Genomic DNA, 22,645 nt, shown 5'->3' with positions numbered 1-22,645 from the left:
CGATTGCACTGCACCTTGCAGGCCCCCAAACCAGAAATAAAAGGAAACGTGCTGTTTCTGGAACACTTTCACAATGATCTTACTGTCTTAGCGGGCAGAAATTATGATTTGGTTATGTGAAGTTATTCTCGCTTGGTTTAGAGGGGAAGCCCTATGAGGAGCTGCTCAAGTCAGTTGGTCTGCTCAGTCTGGAGGAAAGGAGACTGAGGGGAGACCTCATAGTGATCTGCAGCTTCCTCACAAGGGGAGGAGGAGGAGCAGGCACTGATCTCTTCTCTCTGGTGACCAATGATAAGGACCCAAGGGAATAGCAGGAAGATGTGCCTTAGGTTGGTCATTAGGAAAAGGTTCTTCACCCAGAGGGTGGTGGAGTGCTGCAACAGCTCCCCAGGGAAGCAGTCATGGCACCAAGCCTGACAATATTCCAGAAGCATTTGGAGAACTCCCTCAGACACATGATGTTAATGCTGGGGTTTCCCAGAGCAGGGACAGGAGGTGGACTTAATAAACCTTCCAACTCAGGTTGATGGTCCCTTCCAATTTGGGACATTCCATGATTCTTTTCTGTGAAATTTGAGGTGCTGACAGTCTTATTTCCAATCAACTTGAGGTCTCCGTTTCCTGTGGAAGTACCAAGGAAAGGAGCGCTTGCTGGGCATCTCCTTTCAGGGGGCTTCATGTGGTTTTGAGGGGAAGACTTTTTCCAGGGGCATCTGAAGAAAAAAGTTGCCTGGAGGGTTTGGAAAAGCATCTCTGACCTGATGTTGACCCATGGGTACTCAGGTGTTAGTCAGCACCCTAAGGTATAATCCTGCTGTTGGCTAGGGTGTTCTCAGCAGGTTGCTGCCATGCAGTGCATCAGCTCCCTCACCTGCAAAGCAGGGATGCAGATACAAATGCAGGAGGGGGGGAAAGGGAAGGAAGGGAGGAAAATAGGGTGGTCTGGCAGATTCTTAATTGTTACAATGCTTTTGAGGATATGAATTGAAGTGCGAAGAGTTTATTTTTTATTATCATTACGGAATCAGATTTGAATGCCTTATTCAAAATGACCAGTTCTTCTCCTATCAGTATTGTATAAGGAGGTTAATCTCTTTAACAATGCACGAGCCTTTAAACTGACACAGTACTTCCTTCCTTTCTTTAGTTGCATGAGTTTCTCAATGTTGGCAAGGGGATTTCTGATGACATTGCACGAAGATTTCCAGTGTACGCTTTGGACTTCACTGACGGTATGTTGGCCAATGTTTATGAAAGCATTGGCTTGATTTTGAATTTCTGTGATGCGATGTCCTGTTTACAGTGTGCATTGAATGTGCTCTTTGGTATGTGTAATAGCTCTTATTTCGTATTTAAAAGACTATTTCCAGTACTTGAAGGGGTCTACAAGAAAGCTGGGGAGGGACTTTTTACAGGGCTTGTAGTGATAGGACTAGGGGCAATGGGTATAAACGGGAGAGGGGCAGATTTAGACTAGATATGAGGAGGAATCTCTTCACAATGAGAGTGGTGAGACACTGGCACAGGTTGCCCAGGGAAATTGTGGCTGCTCCATCCCTGCGGATGTTCAAGGCCAGGTTGGATGGGGCCTTGGGCAGCCTGATCTAGTGGGAGATGTCTCTGCCCATGGCAGGGGGGTTGGAACTGGGTGGGATTTAAGGTCCCTTCCAATCCAGACCATCCTATGAATACGTTTACAAAACGTGTCGATAGGCAGCCTGACACCCTATCAATGAGAATCTTGCCATGTTCCTTTAATGAAGATGATAACTGCATGTAGATGAGGATTTTACTCTTTATTAAGCAATGAGGCGATTAAGTGGATCGATTGTTGTCGTGTGTAGACACAGAACAACTCATTGCAACCTTATTAGTCAGCATCGACCTAATAGATCCTTTCTGCTGTCTTAGCAAGCCAGCATCAGTAGCAATTACGGTGATGCTGGGGGAGCTGGGAATGCCTAAACAAAATCTGAGCTGCAGTAATTTCAGCTCAGTCTTTTTAAAAACAGGATATAGCTTGTCCGCTGTAACCAGATCACAGGAGCAGCAATACCGTGTTTATTATATTGAGTCTCAGGTTTCAGGCTTTATATAGCTCTCACAATAGCCTTGTTGGTTTTAAGAGTAACTTTCTTCCTTTTCACTTTCAAACTTTCACTTCCAGAGATTCTTAAAGGCTGTGAAAAGTCTTCAGGGCAATCCATGATTACAGAGCCTCAGCCTGACATCAAAACACTTTCAGGTTCTTATAGCTTACAGGGAAGTTGGTTAATATATTCAAGTATCAAACTGAAAAGTTTGTATAAAATAAAGATGCTAAGTGTGGGCAGGGAGAGTCTCAGGGCTCTGTTAGACACCTTACTGCTGTTAAATCCTCCTTAGCTCAAGCCACACTATCCCAGCTCTCCCCCTGCTGCTTCTCTGCTGAGGGCTCTCTCTTGGAGCTGATGTAAGAAAATAAGATGCGCACCTGAGCCCTGGCAAAGCGACCTTCCACAACAGTTGAAGCTGAAAGCACGTGTGGCTGGGGTATGGCTGTGTCCTCCACTCCATTTCAACAAGGATGGTCACCAGCAGTAGAGGAGCTCTAGCAATCTCTGAGGAAATGATCTCAGATTGCACCAGGGGAGGTTTAGCTTGGATAGTAAAAAGAAATTCTTTACTGGGAGCAGTGAAACATTGGAAGAGGCTGCCCAGGGAAGTGGTGGAGTCACCATCTATGGAGGTGTTAAAAAAACATGTAGATGTGTTACTTGGGGATATGATTTATTAGGTATGGTGCTGTTGGGCTGACAGTTGGTCTTGGTCATCTTGGAGGTCTTTTTCCAGCCTTAATCATTCTGTGATTCAATGGGTGGTTCGCTGCTCAGCTGAAGGAGATGCCATATGTGTCTTGGGGGAGCTGCCAAGTGGGTACTTGCCACAGAGTTCCAGCTTTGTCTTCTGGGAATGCTTCACCCACTACAGTGGGTTCTGAAGTTAGTGGTATCCGCTCTGGTGGGAAGAATAAGAAGGGATGAGGTGCTGGCTTAGTGCAGTGGCTGAGTTCTGGATGCTTTCTCCAGGTGTTTTGTAACTGTTGCAGAGAAGCTATTTTCAGGAGGCTTGGGGTGAAAAGAGGGCATATGTCACTTGAAGTCAATCTAGTGCTTTGTTCTCTGGGGATCTGAGGGTGTGTTGAGGAGAAAGAGGCACAATAAATTTTCAGGGTAGCAGAAACCAGTTTGTTGAAAGTATTTCTTGGTGTGTTTCTCATTGGCACCAGATCCAGTAGGGGACTTAAGGTGCTAATCTGGACAACTCTGGAGTGGGTTCAGGACACTTCTACGGGTGTTGCTTTGTAGGGCTGTCAAGTCTACCTTTTTGTTATAAAGGGATACTGAAGCACTCCAGAAAGGAAATCTTTGGGCACTGCCATTCAGGGAGAAACATCCTATGGGGACCCTTGTGCAACTCAACACAGAGCAGTGTCTGCTCTGCCTACATCTGTGTCCTCGGCACAGCAGGTTCACAGGCACAAAAGCATCATGTGATGGTCCTGCAGCCAACATTGGAGCAGACTTGGAAATCCAATTTGGGGCACATGTTTTGGCTCTGCGTACATCCAAAGTAACCTGTGTGCGCTGCCCCTCATTCCTGGGGCTGTTGGTTATCACTAGGTCTGCAAGTTTTCCCTGAACCTTATGTATGCAGCAGATCAGGCTTGGTCTAAACAAGGTACTGAGACTGAGTAGCTTGGAAGAATTGATCCTTTGATTGCATCTGCCCTGAATAATAAAATATTGTCACAGTAAGAATCCAGCATTACAAGTACACCAGAAAAAAAAATGGTTTTGGTATAAAAATGCAAGTATATGGTAAAAAGTGTTGGTTGGCATTGTTACACTATTTCTGGAGAGTGAAAGATGCAGAAATGAGCCGACTGAAGCTCAAGAACCGCTGCAGCTCAAATGTGAAGCACTCTCCTTAGAAGTGGTTGTGCTCTTTCAAATACAATATGGGAAAACCAGGATTTTTGAAAACCTGTATATATATTAGCATGTGCCACTTCTTCCCAGAAATCAGAAGTTAGGATGAATTCTTTAAGTGTCTACGTGGAATGAAAACCAGATGGAGCATAAAACATCTGCCACAAACCACCAAGACCAAAGGTGATCAGGAATGTGAAATTCCTGGACCATCTCAAAGCAGCAATGTACCAGAACACTTGGGATTTGAGCTATCCAAGTATCTGCACTCCAGACAACCACACATGCGCCATCAAAGATCTCTGAATTGCAAAGATGCCTTTTTTGAATGATTGGAGTCTCTAAATCCTCAATCTGTGCAGCATCATGTGGTTTTGGGTTAGGCAGATAAACCAATTAGGGGCAGGATGATAAATAATAAGGCTTTTGTAGAGCTGGCAAATACTTTGTCAGCTGCGCTTTTGTAGGAATGGTGGTCTTCACATGCTGCACAAAGCTGACAGTTGAATTATCCGTAACCATCGTGATTTGGGAGAGGGAAGAAAGGCATCATCGTTCTCTTTTTTTCTTTTTTTCCCCTCCAAATTAGGGATTTGTCAGCCTTGGGTTTGCTTTGGATTGCACAATTATGTATTTTACTGAACATTCCAGGATCAAGGAAGAATTTTCTAAACTTGTGGTCCAGAACTTTAATGATATGGGTGGCTTGTACTGCGTGTCTTCCTGGAGGAGCACCTGAAGATGAACAATTGGATTATGCTGAGCCGAAGAACTCCTGTAACTTTCCTTTAAAGTTAGGATTAATACAACTTGGCGTGCACTCTCCTCTTAATGACTACAACATTTTTCTAAGGCGTTCTGCTTTCTCAAGAAAAATTTTGTACAGAACTTCCTCCTCCTCTTGTCAAATAGGCTCAGAACACATGTATGTCAATACTATTATCCTTTAGTCTTAATTGAACCGGAGGAGCTTGCTTAAATGTTTTATTTTGAGGGTGGTTTGAATGAAGGAGGGAATTCTACCTGAACTCAGCTATAAGTTTCCTGAAACCCCTTAGAGCTGCTACCCTCATTCTTCAGTGTGTATTTTCTAGTACAACACAGTGAACTGAACATAAATGTAGTGCCTGGAGCGCCATGGGAGGAATATTTGAGGTGCCTGAGGTTTTTATTATGAGCTTTGATGCTGTGTTCTGTCTTATTCCTTCATCTTTTGGGGAATGAGAGTGAAAGGAAGAGAGCAGAGCTGACATTTATTCTATTTGCCCCTGTTTTCCTTGACCTCTGTCCTCAATACAGGGCTGAGGTGGGTGGATAGTTCAGCTGGAGATGTGGATTCCTCCCTGTCCTTGGTCCTGCGATCTCCAAAGCTAAACGTGCCTGCACTACTGGTAGAAGGAAGCTTGAAGACACTAGAAGTTTGAAAGGCACTGCGAAAAGTGGGGTTTGAAAAGGGGTGTTCTGTCTTGCTGGTTGTCTAAGGTAGCACAGACCTTAAACCAGCTAAGATGTTCACTACAGATTGTCTTGTTACGTGCTAATCTTCTTCAGCAGTCCCACTTGATTGTCCTGGCCACCTTGCTAGGCAGAATTTCGTTTTTGGGGGAGGAAGAAAAATGAAGGGGTTGCAGAGAGGCTTTTCCCCTTCTCTTCAGTGCATTTGCTCAAGGTTAGGTGATGGAGTAGCTCCTGTGTCACTGCAGCCCTTCATTCCTCAATACCACCTGGATGTGAAAGTTCAACAGCAATTTGAATACTGACTTGTTGAATGCTTTGTGGCATAATGACCTGGCTTTACAGCTTTCGAAGTTTTTCTTTGAGTGGTGGGAAAGGAAGCCCCTAAGATGCATAGAAATATCTTGGTTTGTCTGTGGTTGTCTCCTTACAGGAGTCTTATCACATATAGGAAACAGGCTTGAAAGAAAGAGGAGGAGCAGCACAGGAAGGACTTCGGTCTTGGACTTGGGCAAGTCCAGAGGAGGCCACAAAGATGGTCTGGGGGCTGCAGCACCTCCCACATGAGGATGTTCTGAGATGGTTGGGGTTGTTCAGCCTGGAGAAGAGACAGCTCCAGGGAGAATTTATAGCAGCCTTCCAGTACTGAAAGGGGCTCCAGGAAAGCTGGGGAGAGACTCTTTATCAGGGAGCGCAGGAATAGGATGAGGGGGAATGTTTTTAAGGTGAAAGAGGGGAGATTGAGATGAGATGTTAGGAAAAAATGTTTCCTGTGAGGGTGGGGAGGCACTGGCCCAGGTTGCCCAGGGAAGCTGTGGCTGCTCCATCCCTGGAGGTGTTCAAGGCCAGGTTGGATGAGGTTTTGAGCAACCTGATCCAGTGGGAGGTGTCCCTGCCCTTGGCGGTGGGATTGGAAATGGGTGATTTTTAAGGTCCCTTCCAACCCAAATCATTCTATGAAGGGAAAGCTTTTTTTCTTTTTTTTTTTCTTTTAAATCAGGGATTTAACTGACACATCCTTGCTGCTGTGCTGCGGATCACTATAATGAAAATTGGTTTGTCTTGCATATTTCAGGGACATGAGAAAGAACATTATTAATCAGACATTTCATAGAATGTCCGTCTGTCTCGACTTTGGTTCAGTAAGCATAAAATTCATAGACTTAATGAACTCTATTCCAAGTCTCTGGGTCTCTTGGTCGTTAACTTATTGATGCAGAATACCAAGCAAAGTGAGACCAGCGGTGCTACAGTTCTCTCTGAAACTCTCACCTTGTCTTTAAAAGCTATGACATTTCAGAAATTCAAGCAAGTTAAATAGAACTGTCATGTTGATGAACATAATTGCTTCCTCTTTCAATGTGTGGATGTATCTTAATTTCAAGGGATTGCTTCTGTAATAGTCAGCTACTCAAATGTCACAGCTGGACTGAGTTGATTTTCTGCTGCAAATGTATATTGTGCAGGTGGAGTGACACATTTTTCAATGGCTTTATGAGCCTGCTGGAGATGAAATGGCATCATAATGCAGCCCACCTTCTTTTAAATGAAATACTGTCAGTCCCCGGTTGCAAATAGACCCTGGAAATGTTTAGCCAGATGTTGATTTTAAAAAGGCAAAAGGTAAATTGTGGCTAATGCTCTATTTTAGTGCTGCTTGTGGGTGAATCTTTACAAGGAGGCAGTATTTGCTCATTATTTCATTTGCAATTAAAGAGTGATTAATCGTGTTTATGAAAGACTGTGTTTAATCTAATGTAGTTACCGTCTTCATTATGAAGTGAATTTTGCTGCCCACCAGAAAGGATTCATTGCTCCTTGGGTCTCATCTGGCTGATGATGGACTAAAAGAAGTGCGTTTTGCTGGAAGTTTTGGACTCGGCTTTTCGTTTCTGCTTCTATCCTTGCAAAGCAAGTAGAAGCCCTTGGTGATCATGGAGGTCCTTATCATGGCCATGTGATGCTTTTCAAGGCTTCTTTCATCCTTCTGCCCTTTTCATACTGCAATTTATCTACCTTAAAGTTTTTTTACAAAACACCTCATCACTTATGTAGCTTTCTCTGCCCAGCAAATAAGCCCTTTATTTTTCTTTCTATTAGTTGCTTCTCTGATCCTGGTTGCCTGTCTTTTTGTGAAGGATTTCAAAGCATTCAGGCCTTGCTGCCTCTGGACTTTCATGTTGGCAAGACTGTCCAAAAAGCAATATTCTGGAGCAGCACAGAGCCCTCTGAAGAAGGATGTGACCATCTATCCTTGTAAGACTACCACTCGGTCCACTGTTTTCCCTGCAGAGCCTTTCGTTTTCTCTAAAGGTCCCAGGCACTTGGGAGTGTGAGGTAGGAGCCTGCAGCTGGACTCAAGATCACATGAGGAAGTTTCATCTGCAAGAAGAAAATTTCAGGTCCTTCAGTTGCCAAGAGTAGTCAGGAATGTGGTCTGTGGTTTCTGAATCTTCACAATAAATTGAAAGGAATTTGCCTTGAAACAGCTGGTCCAATGACTCCTGGAAGGTCAGACTCATATTTGCATGCTTGAGATGTCTGCTGTCAAGTTTCAACCTCTGCCCTTTATTAATTTTTTTAAGGATGCTGAGCATAGGAAGTCCTATTTATGTCTGTTCCTCTCATGTCTATGGACAGGAACCATCACAAGGTATCCTTTATTCATGTGGCTGCCTATTCATTACTCACAATCTTTGATTTTTTGATTTTAGCATCCTCCTCCTGTCCTTATCTCTGCACTGCAAACTGTGCAGAAAACAGATAAGATCCCAAAGTCACTGAGCAATTACTTTTTATCCCAGTGATAGTTAGTCTGTTGGGACAATGCCTGGATTTTGTGAAATGTTGCACCAGCAGCCTTGTATCAAAACCCTCCCTTCTCTGATTCAACTCATTGGCTTGTAGCTCCCTCAGCAAGGGACTGATGCTTAGCCGAGTCTTAAATGGGCTTTTGGGAGCTTAGGGGTAGATACCTGTGTGGGAATTCACTGCTCAGGAGGCTTCCAGAAGGGAGAATTCGGTAACTCCAAGGTTGTCCAAGGATCTTGCAACAGGAGCATCATCAAGCGTGGTGGCACAGACAGGTCGAAGGCTGTTTCAAGGTTTTCTTTGAAAGGCCCTCTCTGGTGTATCCTCTCTGAAGAGGCTGTGTGAAAACTTATGTTCTCCTCGAGCAGTATCAGCTGTTGTCATCTCTCATCCTTTCTCTTGTGTGATATGAGCTCACTGGGGATGAACATCAGACTGAAAACAGGAAAGGGAAGGGAAGCTACTTCAGAGACCCTTAAATTCATGTTATGACACTTTAATTCTCTTTCTGGCTGCTTTTGTTTTGGCCTGGTGTGTTTTTTCCGACGGAGATGAGAAGGAGTGAGTGGATGGAAAAGAGAACCATTCTTTCAGAAGGGCTTTTTAAAAGCAAACCTCTTTAATGTACGCATTCCTGACCTCTTGTGCTATTTGTTTTTGTAAGTCTGCTAGCACTAATTGGCTCAGCATAGCAGATTATTGATTCAAGCCTATAACCTCAGATTTCTGCCTTGGGAAAAATGAATTGCTTCATGTTTTCCTGCCCAAAACATCATGAGTTGCAAAGATGAGGGATCATCATGAAGCTCATTAGGGGCAAAGCCCAGAACACCTATAAACTTTGTATTAAAGAAGGAGAGGGGGGTATAAACCCAAAACTTATGGCTGCTCCTTTGATCCTTTTCCAAGCTTCTGAGGCTGGCAAAACTGAACAAATGCTTGCAGTATTTCCTGTTTTATCAGTGCCAGAATGTCTGTTGAAGCTGTCTGGTGGCATGTTGGTGATTCTGCTTCTGGTCCCAGATGAACGAGAGTATGATTGTACAAAAGCAAATGTTAGTCCTACTTTGTATGTTTAAGACTCGAGCTTGGTCTGAACTTCTCCATGTGCCTTCCAGCATTAAAAGAACTAATGGTACATATGGCTGATGCAAGGAGGGTTTCAATGCTTTGCAGGTGGGCAGTAATAACATGATTTTTGTTCTGGTTTACACTAGGTGTTATTGGAACTAACAAAGCTATAGGAAAATACATCACGACTATGATCTTTCTGTATTTTGCCTGCCTTCTGCCATCCATTGCGTTTGGGTCACTCAATGATGAAAACACCCGAGGAGCTATTGGTAAGTTTATTGGTTTTGTACATCTGTTGTGGTATCTCATGTGTTCAAGCTGGGAAGCTCTGGTCACAGATAGTTTTGGTGGGTTTTATTTGCTGGAAAAAACACCACTGAAGGCTTTTCTGTCATGTTTGTGACTTCTTTCTTGGAGGGTTATGAAAGTTGAGCTCTGCTGAGGGAATTGGGGTTTTAGTCTGGAGAAAGAGACTGAAAGGGAGACCTTATCAGTGTCAACAACTGCCTGAGAGGAGGTTGTGGCGAGGTGGAGGTTGGTCTTGTCTCCTACGTGACAGGCGATAGGACAAGGGGAAATGGCCTCAAGTTGCACCATGGCAGGTTCAGATTGGACATCAGGAAAAAATTCTTCACTTGAAAGGGTTCTCAGGCCCTGGCAAAGGCTGCCCAGGGCGGTGGTGGAGTCCGCATCCCTGAAGGCATTTTAAAGACAAGTATGTGAGGTCCTCAGTGACCTGGTTTAGTAGTGGACAGTTGTAGTTGGAGTCAATGATCTCAAAGGCATTTTCCAACCAAGCCATTCTACAATTTGTGTAGCACCATCTGACTAGACTGATACAGGGATATACTACTGTATATTTTAATGATACTGACTTTATAACTGTGTGGTTATGTGCACATTTTTAACTAGTGCAACTCCTGTGCTTTTGGTCAGAATTTGATTGCCTTTATCCAGATCTTCAGCGCAGGGGATGAAGCTTTGTTCTACTCCAGTTATGGCTCTGGAGCAGTTCATACTGCACCTCCCATATGAGGCCGGGCTGAGAGAGTTGGGGTTGTTCGGTCTGGAGAAGAGAAGGCTCTCAGGTGATCTTATAGTGACCTTCCAGTACCTGAAGGGTCTACAAAAAGTCTGAGAGGGACTGTTTGCAAAGACATGTAGCAATAGGATTAGGGGGAATGGCTATAAACTGGAAAGGGGCAGATTTAGACTAGATATGAGGAAATTCTTCGCCAGTAGGTAAACTTCGCCACAGTTTACCTGAGGATTTTGTCTGCCCCATCCCTGGAGGTGTTCAGGGCCAGGTTGGTTGGGGCCTTGAGCAGCCTGATCTAATGGGAGGTGTCCCTGCCCATGGCAGGGGGTTGGAACTGGATGATCTTTAAGGTTCCTTCTAACTCGAGCTATTCTGTGATTCTATGACAGTTCCTAGCAGTTGAAATCTTGTTCTGATGGCCTCCACAAACTCACATTATGTTTTTATAGCTGTTGAAAATACAAAGCCTAAAAATCCCACCAAGATCCAAAACAACAAACACCCCCCAACCAACCCAAACTCATGCAAATTTCTTAGTTAAGTATCTGGAAACCAGATGGCATCCTAAATAATCGATACAAGTTTGCTGGCAGTGGATCACTTTGTTTTCCTCTCTGCTCCCTAAACATTGCTCTTCCTCACTAGTAGTTGGCTTCTATGCCCTGCAAATGCTCCTTGGTCAGGGAGATGTTGGTTAAAAACCCTGTTTGTTTCCATTCTTCCTAATTATTTGTAGATGTGCAAAAGACAATTGTTGGCCAGTGTATTGGAGGACTGCTTTACGCACTCTTTTCGGGGCAGCCTCTAGTTGTGCTCCTAACTACAGCTCCTTTAGCGCTCTACATTAATGGTAAGTTTATTAAACGTGTACGTAAGGGGCTTGGTGTGATTGTGATTGGTGGAGTGGGACTTTGTGCAAGAACCTTGCAATCTTGTTAGAGCTTTAGTTGAGTCTTGTTTAATAAATCAATACTCAAGGGTTGCTTTTGGCCCTAAGGTAAAGGGGAGGAATTCGATTCAGGCTTGGTTGGTTGATTTCTAAAGGTTTTCATCTTACCCAGAGAAAACATTTTGTGAGAATAAGCATTTCTTTTGTTTCAAGGAGGAAATTTTATCTCTGATGGTTTTCTCTTGTGGCAGCATTGAGAAGAAGAGCCTGACACAAAGATTTTGTTGACTTTATTTTCTTAATTGATGTTTTAAGGTGTGATCAATAGCTCTCCTGTTATGGCTGCAAGTTGATATTACTGAGACAGAGATGTAAAATTCTCTATAGGAATGATCAGATGAACTATGTTTAACTTGATATGTTTAATACACGAGGGTTTGTCGACAGTACAGTGACTGAATAAACATGGTGCAAAAACATGTATGAGATCCCTTGCCCAACAGCATCCCAGAATGTCAGCGAGAGTAAATTCCAAGGGCTGATTCTGTGGCTTTGATCCTTAGGAGAGATGTTTTTAGCTGTGTGGGAGAAAGTTTCCCAAGTGCTTCTCTGTTTCTAGTGGAGAAAAGAGGAGGGAGGAGAACAACTTGGGTTGGCCCAGTGTTCATGTGGGAGCGTAGAAGCAGGGGTTTAATTCTATCTGCCATAAGTGTGTTATGGTGAAGTTCTGAAATTGATTCTTTCTGCCATCAAGCAGATGGGAATCACAGGGTGGTAATGACAAAAGCTTGATCTGACATGTGAATGCTTCATCTTTGCAGTCATCCGAGGAATCTGTGATGACTACAACTTGGATTTCAGTGCTTTCTATGCCTGGATTGGACTGTGGAACAGCTTTTTCCTTGTGATGTACTCCCTCTTTAATTTCAGCCTTCTGATGAAGCTCTTTAAAAGGTACCTATTTTTCAAGAAGTCATCTTTTGATCAGATTATGCAGCAAATGGAAAAATTATACATTCCACGGGGTCCTTAATTACAAACTTCTCACAAAATATACTTTGTGAGATGAGGCTAGCATCATTTCAGCTTATTGTTTGATCTTGAAAGATGCTTTTAAAGATTCACTGGGGTTTGTTTCCTGTGTTGAAATCTAACTAAAACTGGTATATTTTCATGTAAATGCATGAATATGCTGATTTTCCTTTGAAAGGAGTTGAATGCCGACTCTAATGGTTGTATTAATTCCTGGGATTTTTCCACAGGTCAACAGAAGAAATAATTGCACTTTTTATATCCATCACATTTGTGCTTGATGCCTTCAAAGGCATTATTAAAGGTAAGTCGTGAATGATATTTTTCAGTGCAGATCTCTACTTTGCTTCCTTGTCAAAGGGAGATACAGGGCTGCAAATATGCATGATGTTTATTTGTTCCATCTTTGCTCAGAGTTTTCCGAGGGGGAAAAAAATATCAGTGAGAGAGACTGAAGCAGCCCTTTGTCCAGGTAAAGCTGCTGACATGCGGAGCTTCAGCTCAAATTTCAGTTGGCTGGGATAAAATTAGTGTCTTACCTTTACCAAACGAAGAAACCACATAACGTTGCTGTGAAGGTCCTTCTCCTGATACCAGTCTCCTTGGTCTTGACAAAAAAATATCCAATTTACATGCAGTGCATCTAGACCTCTTTCCTTGCACCATGATTAAAACTATATGGAGAGGAATTGAAAGGTGGGTTGAGATTGTCCATTCTTACATGAGCTCCAAGACCCTTCCGTAACGGCAGCATAGCTGCAGTACCTTCTAGCTGCTCCTAAAGCTATTCTGCCTCTTCTGGCCACTCGATCCATGTTTCTGGGTTAAGCTCTAGGTGAGTATCCATGAGCAGCCTTGGGATTTAAGAAATTTGTCTGCCTTCTCTCATCCCTCCCAGTCAAGGTTCACAGGAGGTGTTTGTGGAGGTGAAAGATTTTAACAGAAATGCCGTGTCAATGGCAACCTGTCCATCCCAGTGAGAAGTTGGCCTTGAGTTCCTTGGTTTTTATGAACTGTTGTCCAACAGCCTCACGTTTGGAGGCTGTTGGACACAATTTTGAAATTCTTCAGGACATACCCAAGACCCCTAAGCGCATCCTTTGTTTTCAAGATTATCAGGCTCGCATCATGAGGAAGCATAGGAGAGACATGGATCTGTTAGAGTGAGTCCAAAAAAGGCCATGAAGTTTGTAAGAAGGCTGGAGCACCTCCCATATGAGGACAGACTGAGAGCTGGGGTTGTTCAGGCTAAAGAAGAGAAGGCTGCATGGGGACCTTATAGCAGCCTTCCAGTCCTTAGAGGGGACCTGCAGGAAGCTGGGGAGGGGCTCTTTATCAGGGAATGCAGAGATACGACAAGGGGGCATGAGTTTAAGCTTAAAGAGGGGAGATTGTGATGAAATCATAGGAAGAAATGTTTTCCTAGAAGGTGGTGAGTCACTGGCACAGGTTGTCCAGAGAAGTGGTGGCTGCCCCATCCCTGGAGGGAGGGATTCAAGGCCAGGTTGGATGAGGCTTTGAGCAACCTGATCGAGTGGAAGGTGTTCCTGTATGTGGCAGGAGGGGTAGAAATTGAAGGGCTTTAAGGTTCCTTCTAACCCCCAAACCATTCTATGATTATGGTATCTTGCTTGCAAGGAGAGAACCTTCGAAGAGTAGGTTTGACACTGTACAGCAGTTGGTAGTGAGATACTTCCTCGCTTCTTTGGGAATCCTTAATTTGGCTCCTTGGGATATGCTTTCAGGAATTGTTTTGCTGTGCAACACACCTGCGTCTTTCAAATATCCTGCTTAAACAAAGCTTAATGAAGGAGCTGTATTGAGATGCTTTGCTGTTTCCTTGCTTGCTGTAGCATTGCTTTGATGTGTGCTGTTAGTGCCCTGTTCTGGAGGCATGAGATTGTCTCCTTGTGGCACTGAGGTGTTCCTCAACAGAATAGCCAACTGCTCTGTAAAAAATAGCAAATGTTCCCAGTTTCTCTGTAGAAGAGAGGTGATTTCCCATAGCAGAGGAATGGGGTGCAGGATAAAGTACAGAAGGTGTCTATTGATCTCAGCTGCCAGACTTTTAGGACTATAGAGTCACAGAATCACCGGGTTGGAAAAGACCCACCAGATCATCAAGTCCAACCATTCCCATCAATCACTAAACCATTCCCCTCAGCACCTCATCCACCCGTCCCTTAAACCCCTCCAGGGAAGGGGACTCAACCTCCTTCCTGGGCAGCCTCTGCCAGTGCCCAGTGACCCTTTCCGTGAAAATTTTTTTCCTAATGTTCAGCCTGAACCTCCCCTGGTGGAGCTTGAGGCCATTCCCTCTCGTCCTGTCCCCTGTCCCTTGGGAGAAGAGCCCAGCTCCCTCCTCTCCACAACCTCCTTTCAGAGAGTTGGAGAGAGCAATGAGGTCTCCCCTCAGCCTCCTCTTCTCCAGGCTAAACACCCCCAGCTCTCTCAGCCATTTCTCATAAGGCCTGTTCTCCAGCCCCCTCACCAGCTTCGTTGCTCTTCTCTGGAAAAGCAACTAATACCTCAGAGCATTGAAGCGAGGACAGGAGAAGATCCTGGAAATTAATTAGTATAATTAGTGACTCAGTGTAATTCTTCTTTCTGCTTGGGAAGGGCTCAGTTTGCAGGAACAATGGTAATAAAGTCAAGTCAACGATCCAATTATTTGCCAACTCATGTTGGCTTGAGCTGCGTCTGGGAGCATTCAGTGCACCAGTAGAAGGGGCTCCAGGTCCAGCCACGTTCCCAAATGCGGAAAGACACCAATGCTGGCGGGCACAGACTTTGTCCTTAGAAACAAAGAATAGTTTGAGTTGGAAAGGACCTTAAAGATCATCCACAGCAAGGGCTTTGGAACTGGGCAGGGACACCTCCTGCTGGACCAAGTTCCTCAGAGCCCCACGCAGCCTGGCCTTGAGGATGGGGCAGCCACAACTTCTCTGGGCAACCGGTGTCTCACCACCCTCACAGGAAAAATGTCTTCCTAACATCTCATCTAAATCTTTCCTCTTTCACCTTGAAGCTGGTCCCTCTCATCCCGTCACTAGCTTTAACTCTCTCGTTGCTCACATTTAAACACATGACACCAGTGCAGCTCACGGCCACGTGCCTGTCTTTTTTTCTTCCACTCCTGTTTTGTAGCTGGAGGTGAAGGTTGCTGCTGCCATCTCTCCTTCCCACTCAAAACTTGTGCAGGAAGAGAAAGCTGGTACCTTACTGTCAGATGTATCCTGGTAACAGCTACCTGGGGACTTTTGGGTGTCCTGAGAGTCAGGGGACATGCTGCTCTCGCTAAGAGACGTTTCTCTCATTCTGTTCATAGCTTTGATCTCTATTTTTTGCAAAATCCACGTGGACGTGCAGGAAAGAAGGGGGGCAGGGATGCGATGCTGTACAGAGGAATTGAGCTGTATGTGTTCATGCTATCCCGGTGACACTTTGTTTTCACCGTATGGCCCAGTCATCAAAGCTGTTTGTTTGATCTCGACACCTGCACTCTGCAGGAAACAGCAGCGAAGCAGCTGAAGCAAACAAAGTGAGTTAATGTTGTTGGAGGGAACTTGAGTGTGCACTAGGCTTGAGGATGGCTCTGTTTCAGTGAGGGCAACACCTGCTTTCATTGCTTTACTGAAATACACCAGTAAAGTCAAAGCTTCTTCCCTTGTATCCAGGGTTGAGGGGAGCAATCCTACCTAGTTTTGACATGGGTGCAAACCAAATTCCTGCATGGGAGGTCATGTGCAGGGGTGTTATCAGGCTGAATACTTGCACCAAGGATACATTCAGTCCTAAACGTTTATTGTAGCGTAGCCAAGCCTGGGAAATAGAGAAAATCCACAAAACCTCCTAAAGACTAACTTGGTTTTTATTTCAGTCTAAATCTAGACACCTGCAAATGCATTCAGCATAGCTGCTGAATTGTATGTGCTGTTGTTTTATCATATGCTTGGTGATTATGCGTGTCTCTAGGACTTAGTAATGCTTGGGGTCAACTGAGATGGTGAATGAGCTTTTAGCCCTGGCCAGCTGCTGATCCCCAGGAAATACTGCCATAAGGGTTTTTATTAAGACAAAAGTCTCCTCTGGTGTTCAGAGCTGGAAGCTGCAAATCCTCCATCAACCTGTCCCATGCTGGTGTGTGGGTTATGGCAGTGTTCTGTGCCTCAGTTTACCTGTTTGCAAAGCAGGTGTGGGTGTCCTGCCTGGGCTGGACACAGCTGTGAGGATGGAGGGAGGAAATGACAGCAGAGCCACTTCCATGGTATGTGATGCAGGATTACGCAGCCCTAGTGGAGGTTGTAATGAGGTTGAAAGCATGATAAAGGTTCCCTTAGCGAGGAGCAAAGTGCAGCGACCTCCTCATTTCTAGCTGCTGCTGAAAGCAAATGGAAAGGTTAAATCTTCAACTGTAAACCTTCTATGATCGTTACATTTATAGACAGAAGTATTGAATGTGAAATAACCATCTCTTGTGACCTCCATGCCCTACTGTCCCCATCAATTTATCAAATGCTCGGGCTCCTTTGAAAACATAAAGGTGGTAGAAGAAGGGTTATTAATACTGTTAAAGTGGCAGTGTAGCTAAAAGAGGAGCTTTTAACATTGTGTGAGCTCCAAACCAGCTTATTATTAGGCAATATGTGCTTGAGCCAAATTCAAGGTGGGTTGCATGCTGAGGGGAGGTGATTCTCCCGTTCTATTCTTGTGAGACCTCACCTGGAGTTCTGTGTTCAGTTCTGGTGTCTTCAGCACAAGAAGACAGGGATTTGTTGGAGTGAGTCCAGAGGAAGCCACAAAGATTATCAGAGGGCTGGAGCACCTCCCATATGAGGACACGCTGAGAGAGTTGGGGTTCTTCAGCATAGAGAAGACGAGGCTCTGGGGACACCTTATAGCAGCTTTGCAGTACTGAAAGGGGATCTTCAGGAAAGCTGGGAAGGGACTCTTGATCAGGGAGCGCAGAGACAGGACAGTGAATGGGTTTAAGCTGAAAGAGGGGAGATTGAGATGAGAGATTAGGAAGAAATGTTTTACTGTGAGGGTGGTGAGGCCCTGGCCCAGGTTGCCTGGAGAAGTCATGGATGCCCCATCCCTGGCGAGGTGTTGAAGGCCAGGCTGGATGGAGCTATGAGCAGCCTGATGCAGTGGAAGTGCTAGAACTAGTTGAGCTTTAATGTCGTCTTCTAACCCAAACCAGTCTATGAAGTACCAGTTGTGCTTTATTACTTTGTTTTGCTCATTTCCCCTGTAGCTGCTGCAGTTGGAAAGGCTGAGGAGCTTGAGGTTTTCAGAAACCTGATTATTATTTAGGGGTAGGGGAAAGATCTTATGAGGAGCATTATAGCCTAAGCTTCAGATTGTTCTAGGTTTGCCTAAAGAGGCAAGCCTAAGCTTTTCAGTTTCCTATGCAAAGTTTGAAGGGGTGTTTTGACTAAAACAAAGAAAAGCAGAAGGACTGCAAAGCTCTGACAGGGTGGTCTCCATCCTCCTGTCTCTCCCCAGTGCTATGGGAGAGAACAGATGCTGCTTGCTGCTCTCTGATCACATAACATGGGAGTATGAAGGCTGCAAAATCCAACTCTTATCTTCTGTTTTTTCTTGTTACTTGAGGCTCTTGTTCCCAAAAGAGGTGAAATTGTTCCAGCACCACGTTTATATGCTTAAACCCAGCTAATGCCGTGGAAATTGAAGCACAGCTGTGTAAATGCTCAAGAGCAAGAGTGTATTTACAACAGTTAATTACTTATATAAACGCTTCTGAGCTAAGATAACACATTTATGGACAGTTCCAGAGGCATTACTGGGTGTTCCACTTGCTCAGGTTTACATCAGGTGCTCTCTAACTCTATTTCAATATGCAGTGTGAATTTAAATGTTCTGCCAGGTTTTGTATATCATCACTAGTTATCTTTAAAATCTGGACCAGCCTTGGAGGAAAATAATTACTGTACGTTTTGTAGTCCACTTAAGGATCTTAGCAGCAAGGCTGCTCTTGAGATAAAGAGATGCTGATGGAATTTGTTAACCAGGCTGCTGAAAGAGGAGTCTTTGTATATTTATAAAATGTTGGACTATATATACAATATATTTATAATATATAATATATTTATATATATATAAGGTTGGACAATGTATATATAATATATTTAAGAGCAGTTGTTCCAGTGCTAGGAACAAAATCACTTAAACAGTTAACATTGGAAGTCCTTACAGTTTGAACATGCTGCTCTAAATAAATTTAACTTTTTACGGGTTCAAGTAAGAGGAAAAATAACTTTGTAAAGCTCTGGCTTTCTAAGCAAAGCAGCTCTCCTGGTTTCTTTTTGCTGGTTTGAGGAGTAGAGCTATAAGCCTGGTGAAGCATAAGGTTAATACTGCATGATCAAGCAAGAACGAACCACTTTATTTTACTCTGATTGTCACAGACGTATCCTAATGCTTGCCTGTTGGTTGTTTGTACAGTTTTTAAGAAATATTACTACCATGGGCGCACAGGAGACAGTTACTTGGAAAAAGCACGAGCTGATGCTATTCCAAGCCTCGGCATCAATACCACCTTCTTGATGAATTCATCAGTGAGCAGATCCATGTCCCTAGAGAATCAAACAGGCACGCATGATGTGCATTATGGACGTGAAACTGCCGTCCTTAGTCTCATGTTGATGTTGGGTACCCTTTGGCTTGGTCATACGCTCTATCAGTTTAAGAAAAGGTGAGTTCCTTCAGTCTTAGAGCTCAGACTACTGATTGTTTCGTATTATCTGTGAGGTATCGCTAATGGCTTAAGTCATAATTTTATAACCCAGAAAAATCAGGTGGAACTCTTCCACTAGTGGCAGTGGAAACCAAAGCCAGAGATGAACTTGGCTGGCCAACTGGAAAATGTTAGCGGCAGAACAAAATGTTTGGTCACTGGATGATGTCCTTCTGTATTTCGTTTGGCGTCACAAGTGACTTTTTAGAAAGCTTTGGGTGAACCATCTATTTCATGTTGGAACTCCCGTAACTCTCCTCAAATAGGCACTGAACCGTTTTGAGGGGGCAAAAATTCCTGATGGGTCTGGAAGGTCTCCTGGGAATGTACATTCAGTTTACACTTGGGAATGAAATGCCCAGCTCTGTTTTGTGTTTTAGTCCTGTTGCCTTTAAAACGCAATGTTTGAATAAACAATTAAACTGCAGTGGGAGTGAGACACAAATTGGTGCTTGAAGGACCTTTTTCTGACTTGCATCTCAGTTTCTTTATGGGTTTTGCTATGTATTCATCAACCTTCAAAAGCTATAGATTCAAGAGCATTTAGGGCTGAGTTAGACTAATTCTTCACTCCAAATATCTCTTTAGAATTGCAAGATTGGACTGATTTTTCAGTTGTTAAATCATTGCTATTCTCTGGATTGAGTGCTCATTCCTACAGCACGGTGTTGATGGAAGTTTTTTGTCTTTAAATTGCAGCCCGTATTTGCATGCGAGAGTACGTGAAATTCTGTCTGACTGTGCCTTACCGATTTCAGTTCTGACTTTCTCTGTGGTGGGTTCCTATATCTTCAAGGAAATTGAAAGTAAGTTGTTTTTTTTTCTTCTTCTGTGGAATTCTGGGGGAGCTGTTTAGGGTTTGTGAAAAAAGAATTCAATTCTAGTAAGATTTTGCTAAAAAGCAGCAAAGTTCTTCTGTGTAATTTCACAAATACTGTTTGTACCTCCTACCACTCCAAAAGCTCATATTTCCTCAATATTAGATTTATTTCGTTCAAAACCCTAATTGAACAAGGCTGAGTGAAGTTTTATTTCTAAATAAATTATTCCAATGTGTCTTTTCATTTCAGTGTAGTTTAGGTGTACTTTACAATAAAGAGGATCAACAATTTCTGGCAAAGAACAGAGTAATTAGCAGGCAGGAAGGGTTGTTGCCAGTCATACAGATGTAGAGTTGATGATCCCACTCTGTCCTCTTTGTCTCCAGTTAACGTTTTACTAATTTAGGTGAAATGGTGCAGAGCATCTGGGCAATTCGAAGTTACACAAGGAAATCTAAAAATGAGACACCATTCATTGGCCAAATAGATCAGCTTTTCCATATCAGGAAGTGATAATGGGGACAGGAATTGCATTGTCCTCTGGTGACGTGAGTGGGTGATGTGAGGAAATGTATGGAAACAAATAAGAAATGGCTTTTTTGTGTGTGTGTGATGGCCATTCCATCCAGTTGGATTGTAAAATAATGTGTGGCTACGTGTGATTTATCTCTAGTCATGGATTTCTTCCAGTAGCAGGAAAGTAGGGGCATTTTGTACAAAAAGCCATGCACAGCTTGTTGGATGTGAGGAAGTTTTAAACCACTACCTCTGTCAGTTGATTAACTGAGCAGGAGGCATATACTGCTAGTTAGAAATTAAGTTTTCTTATCTAAAAATGCCTTCATCTGTGGAAAACAGGTTTCCCTCTTTTGTTTAGCTCAAATAGATGTAATGCCTCACTAGAACTAGCAGTAATGTGTCAAATCAGGATGGCAGCCAAGTTCTGAGAGGATGGAGGAAAAAAATAAACTAAAACAGATAGATGAACCTGTCTTCTATGGCCTTCTGGCTACCACGTGCCAGAGCATCACACCTGGTTGACTGTGTTTGTTCCCCATAGTTTATAGTGTGGGTAGAACATTGCTTGAGTCCATATGAATGGCTGGACAAGAAGGTGCCTTCTAACATCATTCCTCTCTTCTTTCCAGTGTCGAAATTTAACTACAACCCATCTGAGAGCTTGTTTGTGCTGGCCCCAGTCCAGTCCTTGTCCATCGGGTCGGTGATGAGTGCCATGGGGCTGGGGTTCCTCCTGTCAATGCTTTTCTTCATAGAGCAGAACATCGTGGCGTCGCTCACAAATGCCCCGGAGAACAGGTAATAGTTCTGGTACTAATCTTCCTCTGTGGAGGGTTGTCCTCAAGTCTCTTCCAGCACTGTTTGTCCAAAGCTTGTCTGAATATCAGTAAAGGTATTCAAGATGTGTTCTTCAGAACTTCTGTTACTACAGAAGTTGGGGTAATCTCCATTTTCAGTACACGAGGGATGGTGTGATTGAGAACAGCCCTGCGGAGAAGGACTTGGGGTGCTAGTTGATGAGAAGCTTGACTTGAGCAGGCAGTGTGCACTCACTGTGGCCAACTGTGTCCTAGGCTGCATCACAAGAAGTGTGGCCAGTAGGTTGAGGGAGGTGATTCTGCCTCCTGTATTCCTCTCTTGTGAGACTTCCTCTGGAGTCCTGTGTCCAGTTCTGGAATCCTCAATGTAAGAAGGATATGGAACTGTTGGAACGGGTCCAGAGGAGGCTACAAAGATGATCTGAGAGGTGGAGGAGCTTCCCTGTGAGGACAGGCTGAGGGAGTTGGGGTTGTTTGCCTGGAGAAGAGAAGGCTCTGAGGAGATCTTATAGCAACCTTCCAGTACCTGAAAGGAGCCCCAAGAAAGCTGGAGAGGGAGTATTCATAAAAGCTTGTGGTGATAGGACAAGGGGGAATGGGGATAAGCTAGGTAAGGGCAGATTTAGACTAGACATTAGGAAGAATTTCTTCACCATGAGGGTGGTGAGACACTGGCCCAGGTTGCCCAGGGAAGCTGTGGCTGCCCCATCCCTGGGGCTGTTCAAGGCTGGGTTGGATGGGGCCTTGGGCAACCTGGTCTAGTGGGATGACCCTGCCCATGGCAGAGGGTTGGAACTGGGTGGTCTTCAAGGTCCCTTCCAACCCTAACTATTCTATGATTCTATGTGAAAGTAAATCTACTGCTCAACTCTTCACTATCCTCAAAACCCTAGTGGTGTGGCAATGAGTGAAAAATTCCAAGTATCAATAAGCTCCTCACTTCAGCCTGTTTCTTGTTTACCCACATGTGGATGTTACGTGTGGTTTGAGGTCTGTCCGCGTATCTCCAGGTATTTAGGGAGTGCATAACATGTTGACTCTTAAAGTACAGAGAATGTTTTGAAAATAAAAATCAATGACCTACCTAAATGTCATAGCGTGGTGTGCTCCAATTCAGCATCAGAAAAGAAGTGTTAGGAGCTGTTAGTCTCCAGTTGAAAAGGTGGAAGCGAAGTAGAACAGTGTGCCTAATAGGTCTGATTTATGTGCAAATTTAAGTCGAGATGCTGTGCTATTAAAACATTCCCTCTGATGTTTTTTGTGCCAACTGCAATCAGATATGACATCAACAGTGAATCCATATGAATTTTTTTCGAGGGAAACTACCGTGTCTCAAAGGATTTTTGCTCATGTAATGTGTGGGAGGGTTCTCTCCTTGCATAACATACATTAGAATTCTCCGTGGTGTAGCTGGAATGACACTGAATTAGGGGGAGAAGAATAGCTCAGATTCAGT

The 22,645-nt window shown here is 43.9% G+C and overlaps 1 protein-coding gene across 6 annotated transcripts in view; it reads left to right on the top strand.

The window, feature by feature from the left end:
* Positions 1-22,645, top strand: part of SLC4A11 (solute carrier family 4 member 11) — a 114,354-nt gene that overhangs the window by 72,053 nt on the left and 19,656 nt on the right. For all 6 annotated transcript variants that reach the window (XM_069856619.1, XM_069856617.1, XM_069856616.1 and 3 more), the window contains 8 exons: positions 1,148-1,232; positions 9,455-9,580; positions 11,087-11,200; positions 12,061-12,193; positions 12,502-12,575; positions 18,740-18,989; positions 19,731-19,837; positions 21,001-21,169. In XM_069856619.1, the coding sequence (XP_069712720.1) occupies positions 1,148-1,232; positions 9,455-9,580; positions 11,087-11,200; positions 12,061-12,193; positions 12,502-12,575; positions 18,740-18,989; positions 19,731-19,837; positions 21,001-21,169 (1,058 nt within the window). The remainder of the gene's footprint in view (positions 1-1,147; positions 1,233-9,454; positions 9,581-11,086; positions 11,201-12,060; positions 12,194-12,501; positions 12,576-18,739; positions 18,990-19,730; positions 19,838-21,000; positions 21,170-22,645) is intronic.

Source organism: Phaenicophaeus curvirostris, chromosome 4 (genome assembly GCF_032191515.1).
Source record: "Phaenicophaeus curvirostris isolate KB17595 chromosome 4, BPBGC_Pcur_1.0, whole genome shotgun sequence".
In the NCBI taxonomy this organism is placed as follows: Eukaryota; Metazoa; Chordata; class Aves; order Cuculiformes; family Cuculidae; genus Phaenicophaeus; species Phaenicophaeus curvirostris.
Note: the sequence above shows the minus strand (reverse complement) of the source record. Positions and strands in the feature narration are given on the sequence as shown.